This window comes from Meyerozyma guilliermondii, genomic scaffold (genome assembly GCF_000149425.1).
Source record: "Meyerozyma guilliermondii ATCC 6260 scaffold_7 genomic scaffold, whole genome shotgun sequence".
NCBI classification, from domain to species: Eukaryota; Fungi; Ascomycota; class Pichiomycetes; order Serinales; family Debaryomycetaceae; genus Meyerozyma; species Meyerozyma guilliermondii.
The window spans coordinates 494,188-515,294 of record NW_001809794.1 but is presented as its reverse complement, the minus strand read 5'-3'; the positions used below and the strand labels follow the sequence as shown (position 1 = coordinate 515,294).

Genomic DNA, 21,107 nt, shown 5'->3' with positions numbered 1-21,107 from the left:
TGACGATGCTGAGGTATCGGTAATGGTGGAGTTTGATGTAGCAGCACTCTGGAGAATGAAAATGACGATAATAATGTTGATGATAACATGCATGATTCCGATGCTGGTTCCGATGTTGAGTCCGATGCTGGATCTGATGGAGACGAGGAAGAAGAAGAAGAAGAAGAATCAGAGAACGACCACGAAGTATCAGAGCAAATGGATAACGCTCCCTTGGAAAAGTCGGTATTGGAGTCCATTGCTTCATTCATGACTAACGCCAATAATGTACACAAGAATGACACCTTTGAGCCGGAGTCGATCAACACCAATCCTGACGAACATAAAGAAGAAACCCATGAGTCTGAGACAAATGCCCATCTTGACGAACAAGCCAATACCGCCATGAACTTAGAGTCGGAAACTTTGCTTCAAAACGAGGAGATCCAGGAAAATACAGCTATAGAGTCTGAGTCTGAGGAAGAGAGCAACTCGCCCTCACCACTTATTTTCCGTACTCTTCTGGAACATGAGCCAGAAGAGGTTTTAGACCAGCTTAAAGAAACCGAAAAGCGTTTCAACATCAAGTTGAACGTTGTATCAGCTATGGAAGAGGAGCTTTCCCGGGTTTCTGGACTGCTGAGCTCACACAGCCAAAACGTCGGTCTGGTGGATGAAGATGCTGACGACGAAATGGCAGCTGCAATTCAGGAAGCCATAGAGTCAAGCCAAACCAACGCAGGCGAGGAATACCAAGCGGACTCTGAGCTGGAGGCTATCCAGAACAATGAAATTCAGGCAGTCCTCGATTCTGTAGAGCATCAGATTGGCAGGGAAGAGAGGAAAGAAGCTGAAGAAACTGCCGGAGAGGTCGTTGAACATGTTTCTGAAGTACCGCCTCCACACATTGAAAAACCAATTCTTGAAGCTGTTCCCCCAGGACCAGAAGAAACGTATATCGATGCAACAACAGAAATTGATGCTGAGGTAGACGATACAGAAAAGACTTCATTACCAAACGTCGATGAGAAATCCGAGCACGAAATGACCGACATTTTAGGGTCTGAATCTGAGAACAATGAACGAGTTTCAATCCTAAAGGGACCTTCAATTGATGGTAATGAACTCGAAAATAAGACCACTCGCGACTTAGAGTCACCATCTAAAAACAACGATACGAGCACACTCCCAGAAGACACAATTTCACTTCATGACAATGCTCTTGGGGAGGACAGTTCCAGGAACTCTCAGTCGCAGGGTATCGAAAAGAGATCATTCTCTGAAGATACCCAACCAGTTGACGATGCTATATCTAAGATTGAAAGTTCTAGCATCTTACAATCTCCATCTGAACATAGGGAAACATCAGCTGGCGAGTTCAATTCTATGAATGAGGCTTCTAGGTCTCAGTCAGAAGATACAGATGATAAACCAACCATACAATTCCAGCTGGTCAGCGAAGACGAAAGCAATACTTTACAGTCTCAAACTGAAAATGAAGACACACTTACAGAACGGGTTGAGCATCTCGAGACCGAGAACACCAACACTTTTGAGGCTCAACCTGATCAAATCGAAGTCACCGACGAGATTCGATTGGACGAAGAAGAAAATAGTGCCTCTATTATACCGCAATCGGCTGAACTCGATGTTGAAATGGAAGAGGTGAATAATGATTCACCTTCTGAGAACGTGGATTCTGAAACAAAAATGGAAGAGGAAGCGGTTCAGAAAGAGGCTGAGGATATGGCTGAAGAGTTAGTTGGTGAAGTTCTTAGCAACGAGCAACAATTTTCTCATGAGTCTTCCGCAATTGATGAAAATGTGCAAATGGAAAATGGCACAATCACACACGAGACTGAACCAACTTCACCAGTACCTACTGAAGGACACGAAGAGCAATTGGAGAGTAACGATTTGAGTATTGAGAGAAATGAAGTGGATAATGATGTGGAAAGTAAGGTGGAGTTCGAAGTAGAAAATTATGTGGAAATTGAAGTCGAGAATGAACCCGAAGTGGAAAATCATGAACAAAGTGAAGAAAATGAGGAGGTAAATGGTTCGGAGATTGAAGAGGAAATCGAACATGAACTAGTAGTGGAAAGTAAACTGGAGTATCAAGTGGAAAATGACGTGGAAGATATTGTGCAAACTGAACACGAAAATGAAACCGAACTAGCAGTGAAGAATGATGTCGAGAGTGAAATCAAAAATGAAGAAAATGAAGTTAATGATACCCAAAATGAAGCGGAGAGTAAAGTGGATTACGAAGTGGAAAGCGATGTGGACAATAATGTAAAAAGTAACGTGGAAAATGAAGTCGAAAATACAGATGAAGTGGAAAATGAGATTGATGAACTGGAAACTGAGGCAGGGGAAAAATCTGACCCGGGAAAAATTGTGCCTGAGAGCAGCGCAAGCGTTACTGTGCAAGGTATAGTAGCTGGCGATGAGGGCCTCAAATATGTTGAAATTGAGGAAACCGTCACAGAGGTCCAAGAAGTACTCTATCCATCAGCTGTTTTAGAGCCTTTTGAAGAGGAGCCTGCCAAAGAAAATGTTACTCTGGACAGATTAGAAGCAGAAGAATACTTTTCGAATGACGACGACGAAGAGAAGGTGGCTGTTGCTCTTCCTTCTGTCATAATTGAGGAAGGAGAAGAGGTTCTTGTCAGAGAAAATTCAGAGCAGTCTGATGAAAATAGTTTCACGCAAGAGGAGGAAATTAAAGATGAAGCTTTGGCTTCATCAGACGAGAAGGACAATCATGGAAAGAGTTTAGAGGGTGAAGCCAAAGATGAAATTAATCAATCTTCGACCGACCAGCTTGAGACCGAACCTGAACACACGTCTGGGCGTAAGAGACATTTTGAAGAAGTTGAAGAAGAGGAAGACAAGCATCTGGCGGGGTCAACATTCAAGAGATTTCGTACCTTTGTATCAAGCTTCTTTGGAAAGAAAAGGGAGCCAAGTTCGAATCAAGCTGAAGATATTTCTGTGCCTCGAATCTCTCCTCCAACCTTGTCACCTGTTGAATCAGAGACGGAAGTTGAAGAGGACTCGGAAGGATCTGAATTGCCAATTAATACTGAAGATGAAACTGAGGACAGAGATGCTTTTGTTGAATCTGAGGAAAATGATGAACGTTCCTCTTCAAACTCTGACGCAGGCGCCAATAATGAGGTTAATGATTCTGAAGCGGAAACTGAAGTCAGCGACGAGGAAAACTTGAAAGAGAGAAAAAACCGCTTTGATGTTCAAGAGGACCTTGAATCAGTTCCTACCGTTGAAGCGATTCAAACTCTAAAGAAAAGACATCCACGAATGCTTCAAGGCTTGGATATTTCTGAGGAGATGTTGCAGCCCAGTCATTCCTTGCGCAACGGCCACACATACGGGAAACCTGGTTCACTGCAGTCTACACCTGAAGAGCCCAAGTTGCGAATCCCCAAGCGTGGAATGAGAAGACAAAATGTACCAAAACTTATTGACACTTCCATAAGACCAGATGAGGATTATCCTGCGTTCCGAACCAGGTCGAAGTCTCCTCTCAAACGTTCACTTCAAGAGATAATATCCACGGAGGAAGATGTTATTGCACCAAGAAGAAGGTCGCGGCGAGTTGCACAGCAGAAGATGAAAGCACCTGATAATGAAAATGATGGGATGGACGACGGAAAATAGGACGCAAGGAAGCAGAAGATCAAATCATACCAGGTCAAGACTAAGGAGATAATAAGACAGGTAATCCCTAATGAATGTACTATACTTACATACAATTGTTTATCGAATTATGATAATCTCGCGAAACTCAGCAAAGCTCTATTTAAACACTTCTATAATTGTACAAACTATTTACAGTCTATAAGGTATGAATATGTGTACGCAGCGCTATGCCACATGCGCCATTAAGTACTCATAGGTACTAAAGAATATCATATTGACAATGAATGAACGACTCATGGAAATTCCAAGACCACGATAAAGCTTGGTAGTAATCTTTTGAAGTTTTCTGTTCTTTGGTGGTAGTGGTTCCAAGCCATGATCTTTACGAAGGATATTGGTAACAGCATCCTTTTGCACAAGAGACTTGGTAGTATCGAGTGGGAAGATGAGGGCCCAACAAAGCATTCCCGATGCACCACCAGCTAACAAGATGGAGAACTGAGAAGTTTCCTGAGAACCAGGATTGAGAACACTATTGCTGGCCCATTTCAATGTTTCATATATCGAAAAGTAGATTCCTGAAGACAATGAGTCTCTGAGAAAATGGTATTTGAAGCCAGAGTAGAGACCTCGCACACCTTCGTGCTTGACGATCTGGCGAATTGTTTGCGTTGTGGTCAATGAAGAGCTTACTTTTCCTGGAGTAATAGGAATGTCAGCCACAGAGCTCTTTTGGACGAGCTTGACGATCTGGGCATATATTTTGGTGAATTCAAAAGGACATGCAAAAATGGAAACTCCGCTTCCTGCAATCATTCCCGATAGAAAACATACTGGAATGTTCTGAATGAACGGATGAGTCGTTGAGTCCGATGATGAGAAGAGCATCGAGTAGCACACTGGCTTTGAAGCGGTGAACAACAGAACACTTATGGATTTGGAAAAAGATGTGGAAATTAATGGTGCCCAAATTCCACGAAAAAAGCCCCGAATCCCCTCTTTTGCGTAGGTTTTCACTATACAATCAAAATAGCTGTTGAATTGCTTGTGGGTCTGCATTCTTGTCTTGACAGTGTCCAACGGAAATCCGACTGTTGTCGAAACGAACGAAGCTCCGTATGCGAGAATAGTTGATCGCCATGGCTGGAGTTGAGGTGGAAACAAATGGATAGCTCTAGAGTAGTCTATGGTACCAGTAATAGCAGGGATGCCTCCAGACCGAGAGTTCTGGGATTTTTGTTCGATTGTAGACATTTTAGGTTAATTATGGTGCATTGGTTTGGAATTAGTAAACGGAAGTCAACTCTATTTCATCAAAAAGATTATTGTATCAATGATGTGAGTTGCTACTAGTGAGTGGTGGTCTATAGTATTCCGGAACACCTTTTTATAGGCTCGACGGAACGGGATCAGAAGTGCAATTTACGGTTTGCTGTGAGATGAAGCCCGCAAAATTTACTGATAAGCGCGGACCAACGGCTGAAGATACAGGAAATACGAGGGTGCTGAAAAATGTTACCAGAGCGGTAATGTTGCTAAGTAAAACTGCAGATCTCGAGCAGAGGATATGAAAGTAGAATAAATCAGTATAACTTTCCCAATTTTTCTTTGATTCAATGACTTGTATGTATTGTGTTCTCATCTGTGAAATCAATCTCATCTGAAACTCACTTTGAATTTATGAAGTTCCTCTTGTTTTCTATTTACAGCTAGTATCCCCTTCTCTTTGCGTCTCTCACCTGGGCCATCAATTCCTTGAATCCCAGCGAAAACTTGCGTCTCCACCACTCTCTCTTCTTCTGTTTGCGAAGCTTAGCAGGAGGAATATGACGGGCTTGGATCTTCTTAAGATACCTGATTTTGTTACTGCGGACCACCGAAAACATCGAGCTGAGAGACCGGGCAAAGTTGCCGTACTGAACGTCTACAGAACGACCAGCAACAGGACCCTGGACTCGAATCAGTTTTGCCACATCGCGGGGGTGTTTCACGGAAATATCAAACATACGGTCCTTTGAGCGGTTGGAGAAGCTGTTGGCGTGAAAATTGGACGTTTCGTTCAAAAGGTTGTCGACATCAGCGATGGCTTGAGACTTCGACTTGTCGCCGGTGGATGGGGTGTTGTTGTTGAGGCATAATCTCGAGGTGGAAAGAAGTCGATTTTGTATTATAGACATTCTTGGAGGTCTGGGAAGCGCAGAAGGGCCTCGAAAGGCTGTGTAGCCGAACCGAAGCATGTTGGAAAGAGTGTTTAAGACGACAATGAAAAATTCACTCTGGCCGCGAACTGTCGCAGTGTGCACATAAGGGACTGAGAAGCAGGTGAGATGACTGCGAAATAAGTCCTGAAGTTTAGAAGGAGAGGGTAGTAATCGGATAATATTTCCATTCAAAAAGATTCAAGAATAGTAGACCTTTACTTGTTCTCGAATCACAACCTTTTTTCAAATGAGTTGGAATATATTATTGAAATTTTAATTGGTTCATATTTCTCAAATAATAATTCAAGGTGCAATACAAAACACACTTGCAACTCCTAGAAGCTTAGTTGAGCCCTTCCAATTACATCCTCAAGCTTTCAAATCACTTTTCAATCTTCTTTCTCAACCCATTTTTCCAATTTTATTTGCCACTGACTCGCTTGCTTTGAACCCTGTCGGAGCAATCCCCGCGTTTTGCATAGATGGATTTCCGCATGTGCTGAAATGAGGGCCACATGGCGGGGATAAGGTCTCTAGACTATTTAAACTTACGGTAACAACCCAGTTTCAAGCGATATGTCCAGAAAATCCCAAGAAAGTGTTTTTGCGAGTCTCAATGATCTGCCCCAGTTGCGCCCCTCTTCCACCTTGGCATCGGCTCCGGTGCTCCAATATACTCCGCTAGACGAAATTAAGCCCAATGTCTCCCGATTACACCAAAAGTTTCACTCAGAGTCCAACAAACTTGCACTGGTTCAATTCCGGTTGAACCAATTGCGGAACCTTTATTTTGCAATCAAAGATAATGTAGAAGCAATCTGTGGTGCTTTGGAAGAAGATTTCTACAGATCACCTTCAGAGACTCAGAACTTGGAAATATCTCCAAGCTTGAACGAATTGCTTCATACCATGTCTCTGTTGCACAAATGGATCACTCCAGAAAAGGTTACTCACTTGTCTCTTTCCATGAAATCGAACCCGGTTTACTTGGAAAGAATTCCTTTGGGGGTTATTTTGATCATGTCGCCGTTCAATTATCCACTTTTACTCTCGCTTTCGCCAATTGCAGGTGCCATTGCTGCTGGAAATGCTGTAGTATTCAAACCGACAGAACTTACACCTCGTTTTTCAGCGTTGATAACCAAATTGTTCACTCAAGCTTTGGATCCAGATTTTTTTTATGTGGTTAACGGTGCCATTCCTGAGTCTACAACTACCTTGGAACAAAAATTCGACAAAATAATGTACACCGGCAACGGCACAGTGGGTACTATTATCGCCAAAAAGGCAGCTGAAACTTTGACTCCAGTAATATTGGAGCTAGGAGGTAAATCTCCGGCATTTGTGCTTCCTGACGTTTCCGACAAAGACTTGAATACCATTGCGAGAAGAATTGTTTGGGGAAGATTCACCAATGGTGGTCAGACATGTGTAGCGGTGGATTATGTTTTGGTCCATGATTCGCTCAAATCCAAGTTAGTTGCAGAGATGAAGAGGGTAGTACAAGAAAGTTTCTATGCTGGCATTAATGAGAACACTACCTCTTATACCCATATAATCCACGAAAGAGCATACGACAATTTGAAGGATATCCTCAAAACCACCAAAGGAGATATAGTGGTTGGTGGACAAACCGACGATAGCTCACGGTACCTTTCCCCAACCATCATTGACAATGTTACATGGAGCGACTCTTCAATGAAGCACGAACTTTTCGGCCCAATCTTGCCAGTTCTCACTTACCGAACGTTAGACGAGGCAATCGAAAATGTAACAAAAAACCACGATACTCCGTTGGTTCTGTACTTGTTTACAAGTGGTCTAACTTCGAGGAAAGGGAACAAAAATGTTGACAAAATTATGAGAAGATTGAGGTCTGGGGCCACTTTGGTCAACGATGTGATTATCCATGTTGGACTTGTCAACGCTCCATTTGGAGGAATTGGCACCTCAGGGTATCTGAGCTACCATGGCTTTTACTCATTCAGGGCATTTACCCACGAAAGAACCATTTTGGAGCAAAAGTTGCGGAACGAGCGAACACTCTCATTGAGATATCCACCATTCAACGACAAAAAAACCAAGGCTGTTGGCTTGTCGATGGATCAATACAACGGAAATCTCTGGTTTGGTCGAGTGGGCGATGTCACCCTTAGTGGACCATCAAGGTTCTTTAGTATTTGGGCGGGTATATCAGGTGTTGCAGCTTTGGGCAGTGCCGTTGTAGCAGCACTTTAGGAGTAAATTTATGAGCTAATTAAAGAGATAATGAAGTGTACTCTTCTGGAACCAAGTGAAAAGTTTGTTCGATTGAAGTTCTTATTTAACTCCCATCTTCGAATCTGTATTCAACTTGTTGCATTATCAATTGAAAAAATCTTGTCACCTTTTCCCTATATTTCTCTCTTTACACTTTTTATCTTCAAGTATCAATGCCCTTATTTCATTCATCTTTATATTATTTTCTCTTCAATTACCATGTACAAATCTCTTCTTCTCTCTTCTCGTTCCTCCCTTTTTGCAGCCGTTCGCGCTCGGTGCATTGGCGCACATCATAAGTTGCCGCAATCCTCATTGATTGCAATAATTCTCAATCGGTCAATTGCTCTGAAATTCCAATTTTTGTAATGTTCAGCAACTACGAGCTCTTCCAGTCTTGGGACGTGGCTCTATTCAAGATTCCTCCAGGCCGTCCTAGTATTTCCAACTGGAATTTGGATCCAGAAAATATTGTGTGGAAGGGCCGACTGTCGCTCTTAGAGCAGTACCAAGATACCAGTGACGACGAAGACGAGATAAATGCATTGCCAAAAGCACAGGGAACTCAGCAGAGGCTAATATGTAAAGTAGAGTTTTACAATATGGTGAAGAACGGCGACAACGAAGAAAGCAAAGAAAATGAGGATAACGAAGATGTCGAAAATAATGGTGGTTCTATTCTTTCAGATAAACCAATTACAAATAAACCGATTACTAATGGACCGTCTGGTGAGTTCAACAATATTGTTTCTCATTCTGAAGCTACCAATGCATTGACTCGTTCATTCGGTCACCATTCGCATGTTCAGACTCATCCACAGCTTTGGGCCGAGGTGTGGTTTGTCCCTCAAGACAATGTCTATGATGAAACTATACAAATGTGCACAGAATCCCCACAATATTTCAAGGTAATTGCGCAATTTCCAGGCACTGGCTGTGATGGAGAATGTACCCGGGTAGCACTTGGACTCAAGTTTAGAGATCGGTCCGAAGGCATACTATTTGGCGAGAGCGTCAATATATTCAAAAGAAGGTATAAAGATTGGCAAGGGGACATGGAATATGAGGAGCTCGCTAGAAAGCTGTCAAAACTCAGTCTAGACGACCAAGGATACGGCGACGACGATGATGACGACTTTGGGGAGTATGTGGGCGCAGATTCATAAAAAATTTGCATTCATGAAAAGCGGTTATAATTCTACCTCCGCTTGTACAACTTCTTGATCATGGTGTTCTCGCGAATCTCCTTATTCTTGCTCTTCGAATATTCCACATATGCCATATCTTCCCCACCAGCCAAGCCAGCAAGAGATCCGGTACTACGAACAGCATCGCTTTGTTCACTTTCAATCTTATTCCGTCTTTCTTGGGTGATGAAATTGGTATCCAAATCATCTCCAACCTCCAATCCCGCGGCATCTTCGTTTTTAAGTAGCACCGCCTGAAGAAGCTCTCTTCTTTCCCTTGGTGACGAATATGCTAAATCTGGAAGCTGTTCCATTCCACTCAAATGTGTGATCACTTTGAAAGCATAACCTTGATCAACAAGGAACGCTTGTCTCTTTGTAGAATAGTACATTTCCTGGGTATCTTTTGAGACTAACGAGTAGAAAAATGCATTGAATCCCTCGTCGTTTCTTCTCTTGGCACGCAAAATCCGACCGAGTCTTTGTGCTTCTTGTCTTCTCGAACCATAGTGTGATGATATTTGTATGAGACATGTGGCCTCGGGTAAGTCAATAGAGGTGTCTCCCACTTTTGAAAGGAAGATGGTATTGATTTCGTCGTTGTGTTGAAAGTTTTGCAAGATCTTCATTCTTTCTTGTTGAGGTGTCGAGCCATAAATGAACGGTTTTTCGAGTTTTAAAGCGTATTCTTGCAATGCATAAACGTTATCGCTGAACACAATGATCTTGTCTCCTCTCTTTTCGTGGTAGTGAATCAAAAATTGACATGCTTGAAACTTGGTGGGGTTCATAATATACAAAAGCATTCGTTTTCTCGAAGTTTCTCTTAAATATTCCTGATAAAACTCAGAGGTCATTGGACACCACACTTCAGCACACTGAACATTGGCAATATGACCTTTCTGGGCCAAATCCATCCAATTTGCTTCGTACAATTTGGGCCCGATTAAAAAGTTCAAATCGTAAATCTTGTCGTCTTCTCTAACCAATGTAGCAGTCAACCCAAGTTTGGCATGAGCAGCGATGGTTGTCACCACTCGACGAAACATTGCTGCTGGAACCACATGCACTTCGTCAAGAATGATGAAACCCCATTCTCTCGAAGTCAAGAAGTCCATCACTTTTTGTGAATCGTACGATCTGTTTCTGGTGTTGGCAACCATAGAATACGTACTAACAACCAATCCCGACTCGCTGGTGAACATTTCCTTGTTTTCTGACGTAAAAGTAGCAACGTTTTCTGGTTGAATTGTACTCCATTGAAGAAACTGCTGTCTCCATTGCATCACAGAAACTGACGAAGTGCACAATACGATAACGGATTTCCGAATTGTACATGCTGCGGTGATGCCCACCAATGTCTTTCCAGCTCCACAGGGCAAGACAATAATTCCAGAACGAGCACGGCCATTTCCAAACATTTTAGAAAGTGATTTTTCCTGATAAGGTCTGATTTGAGTGGATGGTTTTAGGTCAATGTTCAAGTCGGCGTTACGGTCGTCATTACGGAAGTCATACTCTTCCAAGACAGGGTAGTCTATCACCTGGCATCGTCTCTTGACAATTTCCACCGACTCGGGTGCGATTTCAAATGAGTGAACTGTATCGAGATCATCGTCCTCGTCGTCTTTGTTTCCCACCACAGATGCGAAAATATCCTCCACATCCTTCTTTTCTTCGCCCTCAGCATGGTTTTTCTTGGTTCCAGGAATCGACAAGTTTGAAACTGGGGCAGCGGATTGTACTAGACCATTGCTAGCAACGGCATTTTCCGATGACTGGATCCGAAGCGGACCTATAACTTCATCCTTCAAGAGCATTTGCAACACATCCGCTTGGGTGCTTTCCACAAAGTACCGGTTATGCTTCAACACCAACTTCACCTTACCATATGAAACTGTAGCGCTGCGAATGAACTCCAAAATGGACTCAGCAACAGGTACTTTGGACAATCTGTTCAACACGGAAATGATATCTTCTGTCTCCAAACCGACCGAAACCGCAGCGTATAGCGAGTAAACCGTCAATTGGAACTCGTGAATATGAGATGGTCGAGAGATAGGTTCCGCAATGGTGATAAGGAAGTCCTGAGCCTGTTCAGCTAACGGCGAAAACGACTCAAGGATAATAATGATGCGTCCTCCCGTGGGTGAAATCCACAACGGACGGGTAAAATGGTCAGGTTTGAGCTTCAAATACGAAAAGTCCAGTCTTCCAAATGCCTTGGATACGGCATCGGGAACATAATCTGCCGGCATATCAGGAGTTATTTGCACTAACTGGTCTTCATTATATGTTTGTCGTGGAGCCTTTTGCTTGAGAGACTCCATATTATCCCTTGCAGAATTAACATTACGTCTTTTGGCACTTCCAGAACCCGGTTTGGCCGAAGATGATTTTGACCGTTTTCCCGGTTTGTTTCTGGAACCATAATCGTCGTCGTCATTACGCCCATTTTCGTCACTGAATGACTCGTCCGAGAAGTTTCCTTGCTCGAGTTCGGCGTAGTTGATCTCTCCTTGACGACGAGACATGATGGATTTGTCAGATCGAACAGAGGAGATTTATGATGGAGGTCCTGCAGAAGAGAATTCGCGGACCTGCACCCAGTGCAAGGACTATTTGCAGCCAAGAAATACCTAAGGGCCAATTCTACGTTTTCGAGAAACACTCTATTATGCTAATGCGCTACGTTCAATCTTTGAATTTATAAGATCCGGAGTTCAATGTGATGGACCCTCCGCGGTAAGAACCTCTTTTCATCTTGTTCTTATTTTTGGTGAAATCTTTTCCACGAACTTGGAGAAGCTTTTCACTAGCCATTTCGCCCCATGTTCCTGCTGCTCCCTTGTATGTGTTGTCCTGAAGAGTAGAGTCTTCAAACGACACTTTGGATCTGTCTATACGAGAAAAATGCTTGCGTTGGCCTGGTTTGAGAGTCTCTTCTGGAACTGGAGAAACGGAGCCCGAAGATTCTATGGATTCTGTTTGAGACGAGTCTGTCTTGGTTCTTTTGTTGGAGGCGGGGGAGTCGTCTGCTGGGCGCTTTGTGGGTTGGCGGGGGTTGGCTGAGGAGTCTGAGTCTGAGTCTGAACTGGAACTCGAATCCGAGTCTGAGTCTGAGCTAGAATCCGAACTGGAGCTTGAACTCGAACTGGAGCTTGAGTCTGAACTAGAGTCGGAGTCGGAATCGGAGTCTAAGTCTGAGTCTGAGTCGGAGCTGGAGTCGGAGCTGGAGTCGGAGTCCGAGCTAGAATCTGAGTCAGAATCAGAACTGTCAGAGCTAGAGTCGGAGTCAGAATCAGAACTGTCAGAACTAGAGTCGGAGCCTGAATCAGAACTAGAGTTGGAGTCTGAGTCGGAACTCGAGTCAGAATCAGAATCAGAAGAATCACTTGAGTCGGAGTCGGAGTCGGAACTCGAATCTGAGTCGGAATCTGATTCTGAGCCAGAGTCGTCAGATGACCCAGAATCGTCACTGGACTCACTTGATTCAACCGATGAACCTTCGTCAGCTGCTGCCAATAATGCGTTCAAGTCGCCGTCATGGTCGAGCAATTTCAAGCCTGCTTTCTTTACTTCCTTATCAAAAGCCTTGCTCAACGACTGCAAGTTTTCTTGGTTCTTCAAGTACGCCGAAATGGCACTCAATACGAGCTCCTGAGACATGTTGCAATGCGATGAGCTTTCCATCTTATCGCGAAAAAAATGTTCGAGCCAGGTGCAGTGCTCTGTGTGCAGGTGCGGCAACACTTTTTCTTCGAATGATGTCTTACAAGAACAAAACTTGTTTAGTCTATTATTGAAAGACTACGTCAAAGGGTACTGAGCTTTTTACCATAGAAGACAACAACCTACGATAGCTTTTTCAGTTTTTTTTTTCTCTTGCAGAGATGGATCGAGACACACTTTATTCGATTTTGCAGCCATTGCTAGTTTCTTGCAATCTTATTCAAATTGAGGAAGTGTCACAATACTGGAATGAAAGGGTGCGTATATCACAAAACCAGCTTCTAATCGGGTACTATCAATTACATTATAAGATTCAATTGACAAGACAATACTACACTATCATAAATGGCAATTGATCAATAAGCAAGATATCTTGACTAAGCTAAGCGTTGTGTCATGAGCTCAATGAGCTCATATACAACAGAGGATAAACTAGTCTGAACAACTTGTTTTTCTGTCTGAAATATAAACACAAAAAGTGCTTGGTTACACACCAATTTGTTCTTGTATGAAAGGGCAATACTTTTTACGACGGCACGTCAATTCACTGCTATTCTTCATCTTCTAAGAAATATTCGATAAGTATAGTGGAATTGCCTTACGTACTTGTCTTCCTCCGAGACAAAAGCTCATCAAAGCAAAGTATGGCTCTCTATCACAATCAGTGATCCAATTAGTTAACAGTCAAAAAAAGGCCAAAAACTTCTCAACTCCTTGAAAAAAGACATTTATGATCATTAAACTCTTTAAGAGTATACTATCGTGAATTAAGGAGTACAACCATCATGCCGCTTACAATTCTTATTTTAGCACAGAGCCGAATTGCGGGGTTCACGTGCACCCCACGGCACCGCGGGGCACGGTGAAGCTCGGTTAAATTCCGAATAATCAAATTACTATTCAAGTTCTCGATTAAGTTTCAATTCAGTTTTAGATCGAGCTTACAATCAAGTTTTGAATTGAACTCAGTGACTTTTTCAAGATAGAACCCTGTTTCTGATTTCTCTCATCCATTGGTTTCTGAAAATTTCATTACCCCACAATGTCTTTCACAAAAGAATTGAAAGTCACAGACGCCGCCTATCCAAGACATCCTGGAGGAAGTTTACTTGTTGGTCAGAGACTCAAGATTTGTTATAACAAGTACACAGCCAACTACGCTATTCCAGAGAACCAAATAGCCATCAACTTGATTTTCGCTCATGGTACCGGCATGAACAAATCTCTTTGGAATTACCATATTACCAAGCTTTTTGAGATTGGTGCCAAGTCCAGCACATGGAAGTTGGCTACGGTGGTTTCTGTAGATGCCGTGAACCACGGAGACTCGGCAATTGCCAACCAAGGCAAGCTTGGGTGGAGTTACCATTGGCCGGACTTTGGCCGTGATATTGTTCTGGTAGTTAAGCACGAACAAAAGTTGTGGGCACAGACACTTGAAAACGGTATAAGTACCCGAAACATTGTTATTGGCCATTCTTTTGGAGGTTATGGTGCGGCTTACGCTTCGTTTCTTGAGCCTCAATTATTCGATTCTTTGGTGTTAATTGAGCCGGTAGTCTACTACAATCCAGACCCCAAATACCAGACCAAGTATGCTGCAATTTTCAGAAAGATAGCCACCATGCTCCTAGACACTTTTGACAGCATGGAGGACTATGAAACTTTTTTCAAAAAATTTTCGTTTTATATGAACTTTCATCCTTCGGTGCTAAAGGACTTGATGGACGATGAGCTCTATACCGTGATAGACCCTGAAAGTGGAGAAACAAAGTACAAAACCAAAACCTCGGTTGAGTCTCAGGTGAGCGTTTATGTGAGTAGTGCGATCTCTTTGCAAGGAATTGACAAAGTTTTGCAACAGATCCCAATCCCTCTGACCCATATTGTTGGAGCCGCTGCTAAATGGAACCCGCCAGAAAGTGTACCAAGTATCAGAAAGAATCTTGGTAATTTGTGGAAAACGTATGATATTGAAAAAGGTGAGCACTTGGTCAACGGTGAGCTTCCAGACGAAACAGTCGGTGCTATAGCTGAGCATATCAGTGGACGAGTTGACGCTGTTATTAGAAACAAGGACTACATTCCTGATTTGCAATACAATCATGATCCAAAGAAGGTTTTTGAGGCGCAATACGCTAAGGTTTTAGACGGCCAAATTGCCGAAAGTACAACATTCGAGGCACCTGTTCGCGGAAAGCTTTAAGAAACGAAACTGACCAGTAATCCAAAACTGGATAAGGTGTGTTTGACTGACACCGCAAATCGAGATCATCTCTTTTAGATACTCGTATTAGTTAGAGCTACCGAACTAGTTTATTCGGGAATTCTACATATGCCATGACGTTTATAAAAACTTAAATGAGATTCATAAATTTCAAAGAAGAAATTATGACCATTGAATTCTTTTCTTGTAATCGTGCTTAATTGTCTGCAACCGTATCTCATTTGCAGCTGTCAATATGCACCCCGAGGCCCATCGCGCGAAATGTGGAGAAAATTTCAAACCACCGTTGTACGATTCCATGACCGTTTCTGCAGTGCGAGTACTTCGCAATGTAGCTCAGATGAGGCTGTGGCGCATGCTGAGCTTGCTTAAACAAGAAAAAGTGGGATTTGTACCCACTATGGGTGCTTTGCATGCTGGCCACTGCTCGCTCGTGCAACAGTCGCTTGCCGAAAACGACCGAACCGTGGTGTCTATATTTGTCAACCCATCGCAATTTGCTCCACATGAAGATCTCGACAAATACCCTCGTACTTTGGACACAGATTTGGAAATGCTAGAAAAATTGGACGTCGATGGACGTCGAGTCGATGCCATATTCGTACCGAAAGTGTCCGAAATGTACCCTGCCGGAGTACCATTGGACGTTGAAAAGCAGTCAGGAGCATTTGTCACTGTCCAAGGATGTTCGGAGCAGCTTGAAGGAGCTCAAAGACCACAATTTTTCCGAGGAGTTGCAACCGTAGTTACCAAACTACTCAATGTTGTACAACCTACTAATATTTATTTTGGCCAAAAAGATGCCCAGCAGTGTGTGGTGATACGAAACTTGGTCCGGGACCTTCTCATAGACACGAACGTACGAGTTTTGCCGACTTTTAGAGAAAATAATGGTTTGGCAATGTCTTCAAGAAACCAATACTTGTCGCAAAAAACCAAAGATGAAAGTGCTATAATATACAAGGCACTTTGTGAAGGAAAAAACTACTTTGATAGTCATAAAGCTGAAGGGCCTGTTTCTGCCCAATCCATTATATCTGCAGTGAGACAAACTTTGGCAAACAGTGACTTTACAGTGGAATACGTTTCGCTCAGTCATCCAGAAACCTTGGAGGATGTGTCGCTGTTGGACCAGGAATTGGGAGGTATTCTCTCCACGGCCGTACGGGTACCCAGGGAGTCCGGAGGAGAAGCGAGACTCATAGATAATGTTGTGCTCTAGCATGTATATAGAAAAGAAGTTCCAAAGCGATGAAGTCAATGTACCAAACTACTCTTCTTCAATTGCTTTAAAACAACCTTCAACAATTTATAATGAATTTCACTACTTTATAGTTATCATGAACTGCTTTATAGTGAATTTCAACCACTTTATAGTGAGTTCAAGTACTTTATAATGACGTTCAACTACTTTATAGTGACTTCAAGTATTTTATGGTTACCTTCAACTTCTTTATTGTAAGTCTCAACTACTTTATAATGACCTTCAAATACTTTATAGTAAGTCTCAGCTACTTTATAATGACCTTCAACTACTTTATAATGACCTTCAACTACTTAATAGTGAATTTGAACTACTTTATAGTGAATTTCAACTACTTTCCTTCACACTTTCCTTCACTACTTTTTACTACTCATTCTTGCCTTCCTTGTCTTAGTCTGAAGTAGACTTCTCATTCATTATCCTATAAGTCTGAACCCTTATCTAAGCGATTGATCGAAGTTCTCACTCTCAACTGTCTGAGTTAGCCGCGCTCGATTCCTGCACACTCACAGATCAATCTGATCATTTTTCGCGGCCTTTTTAATCAATACCGCTTTCTCGCTGCGCTCGCAAGCTTTAGAACGCCCTCTTCTTCCCCAACCTCGAATGCTTAGACTCCTTCTTCACCTTAGCTTCCTCAACCAGAAGAGCCTGTGAGTCCCGCTCGAGCTCTTTTATAACCTGTTCTTTGCTCCTCAAACTTACCCCATATTGCTCTTGAATTCTTTGCTTGACAGCTGGAGTGGTATCGAAAAAAATGGCACCAAACTCTAATAACCACACTGGGTCCACCACGGTAACACAGCTCATATACTCCTTCGTTGTCAAGATCAACTCATGGTAAATCACATGGCTTGCCATGGCTTCTGCTCCACTATTAAGAGCCGACGTTGGGTGCAAATGCATGTTCATATAACTTTGCCGCAAGTGGGTATACACTGAGCCCTTGTTAAAGTCTGTTTTAGCTAGCGTTGCCAGCTGGTGAAAGTACACAGCACAGAGACACTTTCTGATTGTATCATTATTGGTGGATTTTAAGATTGGTAGTTTGTTCTTCTTCATGATGAGGATAAGCTGGTTGCGAATATCTCGGGCTCTTGAAAGCGACTTGTGGTGAAGAAAGTTCTTGGAGCACCAAGCAGCAGTTTTTCTGCCTTTCGAGCGCTGGGTTTCATATTGGTTGTACACATTCAAGAGGGTCAAGTGGTCAGATTCTGCAACGAAAAATCGTTCTCTGGCAGCATCACTTTCTTGTGCTCGTTCTTTGGGTCTAAAGAAAACGGAGGGAACCGATAACATCGAAACTATGGTAACGATTTCCGAAGAACACGAAAATTGGGGACGACAACTTAGAAAAATGAGTTTCGACAAGGTGGCTTCAATGGGAAAAACCATCATATTATGGCCTAGAGACGTTAGGTTTCCACAATTGTCCAATGCCTCCATGATCCAGAGATCATATAAAGAGTTACTCAATAGGTCTGTTGGAGGAGAATCGAGGAATGGAAATTTGGTGACATCTTCAACCTTCAACGACTTGAGTAGAAGCATCACATTGGTGAGATTTGTTCTCTGTATCTCTGGAATTGGCTGGATGTACATCAGATCTTCCCCAATGGCTCTTTCTGTATAAAGACGATACGCCAAACCAGGCCCAGTTCTACCAGCTCTTCCGCTTCTTTGCTGGGCATTGGCAAGAGATATGGGTACCACTTGAAGAGTGTCCATTCCAAGTTTTGGATTGTAAACCTTCAACTTGACCAATCCCGTGTCCACCACATATTTAATGCCATCGACTGTGAGCGACGTCTCGGCAATGTTGGTTGCGACCACCACTTTTCGTCTTGTTTCCGAAGGTTTGTCGAATATTTTTCTTTGCAAATCCGCAGGCATCGTCGAGTATATGGGGTACACATCGAGAGGTGGAGGATCATCTAGAAGAGCTAGCTTTTCCCGAACGAGCTCGCACGTCATTTCAATGTCTTCTTGACCGGTCATGAACACCAAAATATCACCGTCGTTTCTTTTGTATTTGCTGTAATTTTGAAGGTGAATTGTCATCACCTGCTTCACGGCAGCATCAACATAGTCCGAGCAGGTGGATTTGCTGAACAAGGTATCTACTGGAAAAGTTCTGCCTGGAATGGTGAACTGAGGAACATCGCCAAAAAAATTCATGAACCGCTCGGCATTCATGGTTGCACTGGTGATGATGAGTTTTAGGTCTTTTCTGCGCCTTATCAAGTTTCGAAAGAGCCCCAATAACACATCTGTACTAAGAGACCGTTCGTGAGCTTCATCCATAATGATACAAGAATAATGTTCAAGATTCGCATCCATCAAGATTTCTCGAAGCAAAACACCTTCTGTCATATACTTGATAATGGTCTTTTCTTTGGTTGTGACGTCTTCAAATCGAATGGAATATCCAACCTCTTCTCCTAGCTTGCACCCATATTCTTCACTTACTCTTTTTGCAACCGACATGGCGGCCACTCTTCTTGGCTGAGTACACCCTATCATTAGTCGCTCTCCATTTTTTGCCAAATTGCTCCCAAACCCATCTTCAAGAAGGAATTGAGTCAATTGAGTCGTCTTACCAGATCCAGTTTCTCCAATAACCACTGTTACTTGATTTTCGGCAATTGTACGAAGTAGTTCATGCCTCACTGCAAATGCAGGTAGTGACTTTCTTTGCTTTTGAATCAATTCTTTGTCCACTTTTTCTTCAGCACCAGATGTGGTGGCTGAAACTTCTTTCTCCTCTTTGATTTGTAGAACATTTCCTAGAGCTGTGCCTTGTAAACTGCTTGAATCTTTTGCTTGTTTCGCACGTTCATTTTTGCTTCGTCTTTCGTTGACAACGAAACTTCCTCGTTTGGCAGAAATGGCCAATTCTGAGTTTGGGTTTTTGATAGGATTGATCGTGCCCTTTTCCTTGACTTTCTCTACCAAATTGGGCTGCAAATACCTCTCAAGGCTTTGTAAAAATGGAGGAACAAAATGGTGAGTGGTGATGGGAACTCTGTGCAAATTTTGGTTATCGTGGTCATAGTCAATATAATCTCCCGTTCGTGAGTCGAAATGACCACCAGTAGCGTTCATCTTACGTCTAGGCGTGGGTTTGATAGGTTCTTGGTTGAAATTAGAATAATCGTAGTCCATGGCATGGCCCATCTCATCTGTCATATACCAATCTCTGTCTTGACCCACCTTGTCAATGTCATCGTCAGACAGCTCGTAGTCCTTCAGGTTGGTTTCTGGTTCTTGTGGTTGGGTATTACTTTCCAAAGCTGCCATTTCTGCTATCGTTTGTGGTTTGCGATTGACTGGGCCATTCAGATTTTTGGTGCTTTCGGTTTCTTGTAAGCCAGGAAGCTCTTTTGGCGATCCACGCAATCGAATTGCGTCTTGTTTCTTGATTTTTTTGAATTTCATGCTTTGGTTTTTTGGTTTTTGTTCTTCTTCCAAAAGATCCAATAGTTGATTCTCGCGCTTAAGAGGAACCAGTACTTGTTCATCAGATTGTTCCAATCCCAAATCAAGCTTGTTTTTTGTCTTCTTGTGGCTCTTCACCTTTGGCTCGTGGCTCAATTCCTCATCCAAAGAGCTGGCGTTTTCATTTATCATTGAATAGGTATCGAGAGCCAACGAGTCGGGGACTCCCAAGGCCTTGGCATAGACCAAAAAATCTTCCTTTTTGTTGTTGTCAAAGTACTTGCGGACCAAGGTCTTTGTGAATGTGTCGTTAATGGGCCGGTTGAGGCCGTGCTTTAGTCGCTCGTGAATCTGGGGTAAAAGCATCGAAGAATGTTGCATCGAATGTTGCATCGCGACTGCAGATGTTATGCACTGTTTGCGCGCGAGATGAGCTTAAACGCACATTAAATGAGGTTCCATGCAGCAGAAGCGTCTCTCAGAAAATATGCCAACAACTACTTCCACTACCATATAGCAGCGCGAGTGTCAGCCCATCCCTGTCCAGTGAATGAGCATGAGGTCAAGTTCATCTACGATAATCTTCAAAAAGTCGCTCCAATTGAGTACTTTCGTTTCTCAAAAGGTTCGATGGGAAACCCATACGGAACTCAATTAAAGGTGATTTTCAGTAGCGGTGTTACCCACTTAAATCCTTACGATGATATAAATAAAGTATTCTTGCCAGAAGAGTTTGTAAGTGTGCCTTCTACAGACTCGCAATATACCGAGGTTCTTCAGTTTCAACAACTGCAAATTTGCAACAAATTACATTCTATATGTGCCATTCCTCGACATAGTTACATCCAGAATCTTGCTGGTTACTTGAAAGGTGCCGAAGCCCTTCCATACAAGTATCAATTAATACGAAACCAGTCGCAATTCAACAATTTTTCCGTCTCGGATTCGTCCGTTGAACAACCATTTTGCATTATATCAGCCGGAGAAAAAAAAATCGACCCAAAAACCTGTGAAACTTTCAAAGAAAGCATAAGACACAACTTTGAAAAGTTTCATAAACTACAATTTGCAATTGACGTGGGTTCAGATGCCGTGCGTCAATTAACGATCTAAGTATATAAGTCAAGAAAGAAGAAGTCAAGAATGATCGTTGC

At 42.7% G+C, this 21,107-nt stretch overlaps 11 protein-coding genes across 11 annotated transcripts; 6 read left to right on the top strand and 5 right to left on the bottom strand. All coding sequences in view use genetic code 12, as the record gives it.

Moving 5' to 3' along the window:
- Positions 1–87: 87 nt before the first annotated feature.
- On the top strand, positions 88–3,663 carry PGUG_05455 (uncharacterized protein; the record flags this gene model as incomplete). The annotated part of the gene is made up of 1 exon (XM_001482385.1): positions 88–3,663. The coding sequence occupies one exon, from the start codon at positions 88–90 to the stop codon at positions 3,661–3,663; it is 3,576 nt and encodes a 1,191-aa protein (XP_001482435.2).
- A 207-nt stretch (positions 3,664–3,870) lies between these two features.
- Positions 3,871–4,899, bottom strand: PGUG_05454 (uncharacterized protein; the record flags this gene model as incomplete). Its single annotated transcript, XM_001482384.1, has 1 exon — positions 3,871–4,899. One exon carries the CDS (start codon positions 4,897–4,899, stop codon positions 3,871–3,873), a length of 1,029 nt encoding a protein of 342 aa, XP_001482434.2.
- Positions 4,900–5,354: 455 nt separating this feature from the next.
- PGUG_05453 (mitochondrial 37S ribosomal protein bS21m) lies at positions 5,355–5,882 on the bottom strand (the record flags this gene model as incomplete). The annotated part of the gene is made up of 1 exon (XM_001482383.1): positions 5,355–5,882. The coding sequence occupies one exon, from the start codon at positions 5,880–5,882 to the stop codon at positions 5,355–5,357; it is 528 nt and encodes a 175-aa protein (XP_001482433.2).
- A 540-nt stretch (positions 5,883–6,422) lies between these two features.
- Positions 6,423–8,084, top strand: PGUG_05452 (aldehyde dehydrogenase family protein; the record flags this gene model as incomplete). Its single annotated transcript, XM_001482382.1, has 1 exon — positions 6,423–8,084. One exon carries the CDS (start codon positions 6,423–6,425, stop codon positions 8,082–8,084), a length of 1,662 nt encoding a protein of 553 aa, XP_001482432.2.
- Positions 8,085–8,473: 389 nt separating this feature from the next.
- On the top strand, positions 8,474–9,271 carry PGUG_05451 (uncharacterized protein; the record flags this gene model as incomplete). Its single annotated transcript, XM_001482381.1, has 1 exon — positions 8,474–9,271. The coding sequence occupies one exon, from the start codon at positions 8,474–8,476 to the stop codon at positions 9,269–9,271; it is 798 nt and encodes a 265-aa protein (XP_001482431.2).
- Positions 9,272–9,303: 32 nt separating this feature from the next.
- On the bottom strand, positions 9,304–11,826 carry PGUG_05450 (TFIIH/NER complex ATPase/helicase subunit; the record flags this gene model as incomplete). Its single annotated transcript, XM_001482380.1, has 1 exon — positions 9,304–11,826. One exon carries the CDS (start codon positions 11,824–11,826, stop codon positions 9,304–9,306), a length of 2,523 nt encoding a protein of 840 aa, XP_001482430.2.
- A 160-nt stretch (positions 11,827–11,986) lies between these two features.
- On the bottom strand, positions 11,987–12,985 carry SRP40 (Srp40p; the record flags this gene model as incomplete). Its single annotated transcript, XM_001482379.1, has 1 exon — positions 11,987–12,985. One exon carries the CDS (start codon positions 12,983–12,985, stop codon positions 11,987–11,989), a length of 999 nt encoding a protein of 332 aa, XP_001482429.1.
- Positions 12,986–14,066: 1,081 nt separating this feature from the next.
- On the top strand, positions 14,067–15,230 carry PGUG_05448 (triglyceride lipase; the record flags this gene model as incomplete). The annotated part of the gene is made up of 1 exon (XM_001482378.1): positions 14,067–15,230. One exon carries the CDS (start codon positions 14,067–14,069, stop codon positions 15,228–15,230), a length of 1,164 nt encoding a protein of 387 aa, XP_001482428.2.
- Positions 15,231–15,486: 256 nt separating this feature from the next.
- On the top strand, positions 15,487–16,473 carry PAN6 (pantoate--beta-alanine ligase; the record flags this gene model as incomplete). The annotated part of the gene is made up of 1 exon (XM_001482377.1): positions 15,487–16,473. The coding sequence occupies one exon, from the start codon at positions 15,487–15,489 to the stop codon at positions 16,471–16,473; it is 987 nt and encodes a 328-aa protein (XP_001482427.2).
- Positions 16,474–17,091: 618 nt separating this feature from the next.
- Positions 17,092–20,346, bottom strand: PGUG_05446 (DEAH-box RNA helicase; the record flags this gene model as incomplete). The annotated part of the gene is made up of 1 exon (XM_001482376.1): positions 17,092–20,346. The coding sequence occupies one exon, from the start codon at positions 20,344–20,346 to the stop codon at positions 17,092–17,094; it is 3,255 nt and encodes a 1,084-aa protein (XP_001482426.2).
- Positions 20,347–20,403: 57 nt separating this feature from the next.
- On the top strand, positions 20,404–21,066 carry PGUG_05445 (uncharacterized protein; the record flags this gene model as incomplete). Its single annotated transcript, XM_001482375.1, has 1 exon — positions 20,404–21,066. The coding sequence occupies one exon, from the start codon at positions 20,404–20,406 to the stop codon at positions 21,064–21,066; it is 663 nt and encodes a 220-aa protein (XP_001482425.2).
- Positions 21,067–21,107: the final 41 nt, after the last annotated feature.